The 8,431-nt window shown below is 35.7% G+C and overlaps 1 protein-coding gene across 6 annotated transcripts; it reads left to right on the top strand.

The window, feature by feature from the left end:
- The first annotated feature begins 2,699 nt into the window (after positions 1 to 2,699).
- On the top strand, positions 2,700 to 7,442 carry LOC117703844 (olfactory receptor 4S2-like). Of its 6 annotated transcripts, none has more exons than XM_076929060.1 (4): positions 2,700 to 2,831; positions 3,586 to 3,731; positions 3,840 to 4,101; positions 4,949 to 7,442. In XM_076929060.1, the coding sequence occupies exon 4, from the start codon at positions 4,973 to 4,975 to the stop codon at positions 5,927 to 5,929; it is 957 nt and encodes a 318-aa protein (XP_076785175.1). In that variant the 5' UTR covers positions 2,700 to 2,831; positions 3,586 to 3,731; positions 3,840 to 4,101; positions 4,949 to 4,972; the 3' UTR covers positions 5,930 to 7,442. The 6 variants fall into 6 exon arrangements, with proteins under 6 accessions (XP_076785175.1, XP_076785170.1, XP_076785172.1 ...); XM_076929055.1 differs by having other exon boundaries at positions 3,514 to 3,731; XM_076929057.1 differs by having other exon boundaries at positions 3,365 to 3,731.
- The last annotated feature ends 989 nt before the right edge of the window (positions 7,443 to 8,431 follow it).

Below are 8,431 nucleotides of genomic sequence, written 5' to 3'. Positions count from 1 at the left end.
ACAATACACATCAGATATCAGAACTGATAGGATGACTTATGGAGGAAGGCATCAACCACCAAACATAATATCCTGAGCTCTTTTTCTGGACACATAGTGGAAAGAGACATGCAATTCGAAAAATGATCCAATCACTCTCAATTTCACACTCTGGCAATACACATGGTCACACAAACCTGACACATAAACAAAAAACAAGTACAATGGAGTGTTCTCTAAAATTGAGATCTTACAGAGACATATTTCTGATAAAGACAAAAAAGCATCAAATACATGAAGAGTTAGATTTCACTTTCTTAGATCCTATGTAAATGAAAGGCATCACAAAGAAGAATTTAAAACAGCTCAATACTATACTGACAAACTAATGATGCTAAGTTTGAAGTTGCTGTAAACAGTTACACAATTGCTTTCATGTGTATTAGAAGAATTCTACAAAAAATCCAGACTTCGGTTAAAATAAGACCCAAAAAGCCCATTCTCAGTCCAAAATTTTAACAGGTATATAAAATAGTATGTTTTGGAGACAGTATTATGTTACTGATTTCAAGCATGAAGACCTATGATTTCCAGGACCAAGTAATGAGTGAACCTACTCCTGCAAATTGGACATCGACCTTCATGTTGTGCCTGCCTTGACTCTACCCAAACTCTAAAATAAATGAAAAAATATAATTAAAATAAAAATGGTAATCATTATGACATTCACACATGCACTCTTGTGAGTATGTATGCATGTATTGTGTATTACATGTATGTATAAATATATCATGGTACCTTGATCATATTAATTCCCCATTATTCTTTCACCAGCCTCTTTGCCCTCCCTTTCTGTTTCTCATATACCCAGCTATATAAACACACGGTTTTGTCTACACAGATAAGACATAATGAAAATGTATGACATCTTGTTTTCTTTTTTCTATTACTTTATTTTATTTCTCTCTCTCAGCTCCCTTTAGAATGTTGCTATGAATAGCTCTTCTTCCAGATAAATAAATAACACATAGATAAATTAGATAGATGATAGATAGGTAGATAGATGGATAGATGGATAGATAGATAGATAGATAGATGTTAGATAGATAGATGTTAGATAGATATGCTCCATTAGAGAAAATGTGACATATTTTCTTTCTGTATATAGCTCATTGTGTTTCTTGTAATAACAACCAGCTCCATGAGTGTCCCTGCAAATGACATAATTTCATTGTTTTATGTTTACAGTTCCAGGTTCCCATGCAAGAGAACAGAAAATGTACATTATGTATACATTAATTGTGCATAAATATTCACAGAAGCATAGATAATTATAACCACAAGCTGGGAATACAAATATTCAAATTTCTATAAGCACATAACTACAATGTACAATATCATTTGATAATAAATAAAAACAAGTCACCAACAATGAAATTACATGGTAAACTTCCAAAACATTATGATATAAGAATAAAATAGACACATAAAATTGTACAATTTTATTCCAGAAACAAAGACTATTTCTTAGTTACCCCATGTGTTATGGATATTTTTGCCTATGTACAAAAGAGAACATTAATGTGTCATTGAGAGTCCTCAGAACTCTGATAAAAACTGCGGGACTTTATTTTCTCTTTATTTTATTGTTTTTTCAGGTTTTACTTTTTGACGCTGTTTTAATGGAGCTTGGATATTCAGCTGTCTGTTGATATATTTGGCCATAAGTGAATTAGTTAGCTGCAGCTCAGCTCAGCTCCAAGTCTAACTCCTCCTGCCAGACTATTCCCACCACCACTCTTTCTTTTGGTCTGCCTGTATTCCTTTCCATTTTTCTTTTCTTTTCTTTTCTTTTCTTTTCTTTTCTTTTCTTTTCTTTTCTTTTCTTTTCTTTTCTTTTCTTCCTTCCTTCCTTTCTTTCTTTCTTTCTTTCTTTCTTTCTTTCTTTTTTCACTTGCTTGTTTGCTTGCTATTTAATCTGACAAAGTTTCATAATGTACCTGGAGCTGGCCTGGAGCTTTCTGTTTAGAAAAGTCTAGCCTTGAAATTACAGAGAACCACATGCCTCTACATCCTATGTGCTAGAATTAAAAGCATATACTACAGGGAACACCCTCATAAAAGCAGATGGAGGGAGGATGAGATGGAGAGTTTTGGCGGAGGAAACCAGGAAAGGGAAAAACATTTGAAATGTAAGTAAAGAAAATATTCAATAAAAAAAATTAAAAATAAAATAAAGAATATTCTACCATACTTCAAAAGTACTTTAGAAGTGAGTTTTTTCTTTCTACATATTTTTCTTTATACCTAGATTTTCTAGTTTGTTAGAAGAAGAAGAAGTCAAATCTATACAATTAAATGCCATGATTTAATACAAAAATCATAGTATTTAGTATGTGTATTAATGCACAGTAATTCAAGTAATAATATTATAATAAAAATATTACTTCTATTTTATTACCTAGAATCTGAAAATTGTGTAACTTTCAAATTTAAAATATTTAATATAACAATAATTATTACTATTATAAAATATTTAAAATATTTAGTCTTAAATTCAACAGATACTGGAATTTAAAGTTCATTCTAGGTCTGCTATTTCATTTTGATCATGAAGAAAGACTCTGGGAATACATTTTCCCCAAGGTCATTACGGTTCTCCTTTCTTTTCTTAACAAGACTACATAAGAAGTGAAAGAAGGAACATTTATTTCAGTAGATGAGAAGTAATGAAACAAGGAAGACTCAGTTTTCCCATCCTTAGTTTAGAGGGTCAAGAATTCGCCAGTACTAGTTATTCATAACTCTTCAGAATTTCTACATTATCTAAGAAGACACTAACAAAAAATTACGTGAGTTCAAACCCATTTGGAAAATATCAGCAGATGTGTTCATCTCAAATTAAGAAAAGAATGTAGTTGGAAACAAGGGAGCAGTCACTTTTCTGCATTTATAGTAATATTAAATGTCCTGGTTTTGAACAAAAAGAAAGTATGGGATTGTAAAGACAATGATAAGATGGTAACTTATATCTAACTCTATGTATACTGCCTTAGGGATAGTGATAGGGAAATAAAAAAAAAAAAAAAAAAAAAAAAAAAAAAAAAAAAAAAAAAAAAAAAAAAAAAAAACATGCCAGTCACTGCAAAGCACAGTATCAAGTCTGAATGAATGAAAAGGTAGAAGAAGGAGGTTTTTAGATGCAAACTATTGTAGATGAAAGGTGCTTGCCCTAGTCCTCTGTACTTTAAACCTTAATTGCATAGTATCAAGTTTATATGTATTTTGTGTATTCTGCAAAATAATAAATTATGTGACAATTGCTCTAAACTTCTAAGATATGAACTCATTGATGTTGAATAATTTGTATTTTAAAAATCAGTAGGATGCCAAAAGAGAAACATTTCCTAGAACCCTGGCATTGAGCTTGATTCCAAGTCTGATTGGAATGCGGCTGTTCTTTTGTCAATTTTTCACATGAATCGGTAATACATAAATGGAGAGAGAACTACAATGACTTTTGTACAACTCTAGGACAAAGACCTGGAAATTCAGAGCATACATGACTTTCTCTAAACTCAAAGTTGCCCTCCTTTTCTGCAAAAGACAATTGAAAACTCAGGATTCTGTGGCTGAAAGAACTAATCAGAATTGACCTTCTGAGATGCATTCCCAAAAGGACAACCTGCCACTTAAGGTATCATTATACCCATGTGTTGAATTGGAAAATAATCTTCAAATTTCTATGAATTGTAAGTAATTCATATGTTCTTTTTTATATTAATAACTCCCCATTAGAATGCCTGCTATTCTACCACTAAAGTTACTTCTATTCAAACCAAACTTTTTCTTCTCTTTAGGCTCATTCCAGGACAAGAAAATGATAACTTCTGCCTGAAATATGAAATCAAAACTTTCCTATACTCAGAGGTATGCTGTAGCTAATACAAAGCAGGAAATATGAGGATGTATGAAGAGACACTGAGTACAGAACACTTCTTTTTTTTCTCTTTGTTTTATGGAAGCATTTAAAAATCAATTAAAGGCAACTAAGGAGAAATCCTGGAGTAACCTCATTACAGCTGAAAAAATTACCTAGGACTTCACTTCCGTCTTGATCAAGTAAGTAGAGCTGCATTTATCTACAGAAGATTCTTCTTCTATTGTCTTTAATTCTTATCTTTGCCACACCTCAGGATTTTGTAACTATTCTATGATTATGGAGTAATTTAATTTTAATGTAGAAATGACCTTTAATGACAAATAATAATGACTGTAAGCTTTATTATCAAAAAATAAATTACAGACATCTCATAAAGTCAAATGATTCATTGGGGTTACATTGGGATTACTTCAGAATTAAATATGTATAATTTAAGTTTTGTCCTATGGCACCATACAGTGAGGTTGAACTGTTGAGGTCAACAGAGAAGCCATAATTTTATTTCAAGAACATCTAATTTTAGAAGGAAAACCTGAAGGAACCATACTGGAGCTGTGCAACTTGATAATTCTGAGTAGATGTGACATCCAGAATAGGTATTATGAAATGGGCCAAATATGAGCATATTTTATATTTTTGTATGAAAATGCAGTAAGCATTTGTTGGTACATAAATATTATCATAGCTTCAAGCAGCAAAGTCTGTGTGAAATGTAATAGAAATCTTACACAAAATAAGAGAAAAGTACATTTAGAAGCTGATGTATGAACTTTAAAAATTAGAGGAGAGAAGGCTCTTCAAATGTCACATGAGACTTCAAAAATTAGTCTGTGTCTGTGGACTTTATTTCTCACCTGAACTGAAATATCAGAGGATATAACACTGAGGTAAGTTGATCAAAATAAATACACTTAAAATGAAACCTAAGTATAAAAAATATAAGTGATCAATTCAATGAGCAGCCACTATAATTAATTTGTTTTAAAATAGAAGTGAAAGTTGGTGGTCTTTTTACTTGTCCTTCAGATAATGTAATATTCTTCTGTGAATATGGCCTCAAGAACTTATTCCATGGAAGAAGTAAACAACGTCACTGAATTCATTTTCTGGGGTCTTTCTCAGAACCCAGAGGTTGAAGAAGCATGCTTTGTGGTGTTTGTCTTCTTTTACACGGTCATTTTGCTAGGAAACCTCCTCATCATGTTAACAGTTTGCTTTGGCAACCTTTTCAAGTCTCCCATGTATTTTTTCCTCAACTTTCTCTCTTTCGTGGACATTTGCTACTCTTCAGTCACAACACCCAAAATGATTGTTGACCTGTTAGTGAAGAAAAAGACTATATCATATGTGGGGTGCATGTTACAACTCTTTGGGGTTCACTTTTTTGGTTGCACTGAGATCTTCATTCTTACTGTTATGGCCTATGATAGATATGTGGCCATCTGTAAACCCCTGCACTATATGACTATTATGGACCGGGAGAGATGCCATAAGATGTTGCTGGGAACATGGATCGGTGGCTTCTTACATTCTATTATCCAAGTGGCTCTGGTGCTCCCGCTCCCCTTCTGTGGACCCAATGAGATTGATCACTATTTCTGTGATGTACACCCTGTACTGAAACTTGCCTGTACAGACACCTACATTGTTGGTGTTGTTGTGACAGCCAACAGTGGTACCATTACACTGGGAAGTTTTGTCATCTTACTGATCTCATATACAGTCATTCTCATGTCTCTGAGAAAGCAGTCATCAGAAGGCAGGCGCAAAGCTCTCTCCACTTGTGGATCCCACATTGCAGTTGTCATCATTTTTTTCGGTCCCTGTACTTTCATGTATATGCGGCCTGACACTACCTTCTCTGAAGACAAGATGGTAGCTGTATTTTACACCATTATCACTCCCATACTGAATCCTTTGATTTACACTCTAAGGAATGCAGAAGTAAAGAATGCAATGAGAAAACTGTGGGCTAGAAAGGTTTCCTGGGAAACTACTGGGAAATAGCAGAAAAAGTTCTCTAGCCTTGACTAATACCATTTTTCAGAGAAACAATAACAGCAACATCAGAGGATTCAGAAGAAAAATAATGGGCAATGTATTACACAGAAGTAAGGTATAATAATCATGACAATACAATAATAATTTATGGTCCAGTAATTTTCTGAAATTTGAATGACAAAGAAATTCAAGGAGTCATAAGAATGCTCATATAAAAAACATTACTGTGTCCTCTTCCTACTTAACTATTTTAAAATGAGATCATGCTACTGGTATACTTAAGGCTGTTTCTATCATTTAGAAATATATTATTTACCTATTAAGCTCTCAGTGCTGGTATATCATACAACTGTATGTATACCCATGCAAAGCACCATATCTAAGCAAATGTCTTTTTAACATGATTTTAGAAAACAAAGAGAATATCAAGCCTCATAATGTTAAAAACAGGAGTACAACTGTCTGTAAGAGACTTCAAAACTAACATATTTAGATGGCAAAAGATTATGATGAATGGGTACAGAAAATGTGGTACATTTACACAATGGAATATTACTTAGCTATTAAAAACAATGAATTTGAGAAATTCTTAGGCAAATGGATGGAACTAGAAAATATCATCCTGAGTGAGGTAACCCAATCACAAAAAAAACACATATGGTATGCACTCACTGATAATTGGATATTAACTCAAAAGCTCACAATACCCAAGATTCAACTCACAGACCACATGAAGCTCATTAAGAAGAAAGACTAATGAGTGGGTGCTTTGGTCCTTTTAGAAGAAGTAACAAAATACTCATGCGAGCAAATATGGAGACAAAGCATGGGACAGAAACTGAAGGAGGGGCCATCTGGAGGCAGTTCCACCTGGGTATCAATCCCATGTGCAGTCACCAAAGGTAGACGCTGATGTGGATGCCAGGAAGTATATGCTGACAGGAGCCTGATATAGCTGTCTCCTTAGAGGTCTGCCAGAACCTGACAGATACAGAGGAGGATGCTCATAGCTAACCATTGAACTGATCATGGGGTTCCAAATGGAGGAGTTAGAGAGAAAACTGAAGGAGCTGAAAGGGTTTGTGGCCTCATGAGGAGAGCAACAATAGCAACCAACCAGAGCTCCCTGGGTCTAAATCACCAGCCTGGAAGCACATAGGGAAGAGACCCATAACTCCATCTATATATGAAGTGGAGGATGTCCTTTTTGAGCATAGGTGGGAAAGAAGATCCTAGGTCCCATGAAGGCTGGACGCCAAGTGTGAGGGAATTCAAGGGTGGGGAGGTGGGAGTGAGGGAGGGGTGGGTGCAAATCCTCATAGAAGTATGAGGAGGGGGTATGGTATAGGAGGTTCCTGAGTAGAGGCGGGGAATGATGAAAGGGAATAACATCTGAAATGTAAATAAAATATCCAATAAAAAAATTAAAAGTGAAAGAAAACAAATAAGAAATAACCAAGAGTTTGTAGAAATAGTGGACAATGATGGATAGAGTAAAATTAAATTAATTAAGCTAGTATGCAAATTAGTATTTATTTGCCTCAAAAATTATATATATATATATATATATATATATATATATATATATATATACCATTTGTAAGTGTTTACCTGCAAGATCCCAAGACTATAGAGATAACTTACAGAAAACCAGTGTTTACTGTGGCACTCTTCACAATGTAAAGTTATTAAAACAGGCTAGTTGTCTATCACGAAAATGTTATAGATGCATGCACTAAAATTTTTTTCAGCCACAAAAATCTATTGAAAATAAATAATACAGCTTGTGAGTGCACCCTGGATACCCCCAGACACATTCTGGGTGATCCATAGATCCCATAGCCAGTGCTAGCACTCCCCTTCCGCTGCTCGCCCCTCTTCCGGTCTGAGGCCTGGGCCGGACCTCTGCCCAGCCAGCTTGTGTGTGCACCACAGATACCCCCAGACACATTCTGGGGGATCCATAGAACCCATAGCCAGCGCTAGCACTTTCCTTCCACCGCTCGTCCCTCTTCCGGTCCAAGGCCTGCTGGTGAGTGCACCCTGGTTACCACCGCCAGACACATTCTGGAGGCTCCACAGATCTCACAACCAGCTTTAGGTAGGAAAACCCACATACTACCCTGAGCTCATAGCTGGGTGCCCTGAGTGCTAAAAATCCAGCAGATACCCCCCCACCCCTGCCGGCTAGCAACCCCCCTTCTGCCCATCTCCACGGTTTGAGGCCTGGACCTGACCTCTGCCAGGTCTGCAGTTATGTGGACCCCGGATTCCACCTGAGACATACCGGAAGGTCCACTCAACCCAGAGCCACAGAGGAACAACTGAACTCAGAGTGTCAGACAACATATTCTGAGATATCCAAGAGGAGACACTGGACCCAGAACAGCAGACAACTAGCTGGACTGCTACCTTAGAGGCACCATATCCTGAGGCATCCTAGAGATACCACCGTAATCAGTGCAGCTGGAAAAAATCACAGAGACATCTGGACCCCTAGAAGACCAA

The sequence above is a fragment of the Arvicanthis niloticus genome, chromosome 2 (genome assembly GCF_011762505.2).
Source record: "Arvicanthis niloticus isolate mArvNil1 chromosome 2, mArvNil1.pat.X, whole genome shotgun sequence".
Classification (NCBI taxonomy): Eukaryota; Metazoa; Chordata; class Mammalia; order Rodentia; family Muridae; genus Arvicanthis; species Arvicanthis niloticus.
The sequence above is the reverse complement of the archived record's forward strand: the minus strand, read 5'-3'. Positions and strand labels throughout refer to the sequence as shown.

Excerpts from the sequence above, each read along its gene's own strand:
- LOC117703844 (XM_076929060.1), top strand. The coding sequence starts at position 4,973 with ATGGCCTCAAGAACTTATTCCATGGAAGAAGTAAACAACGTCACTGAA.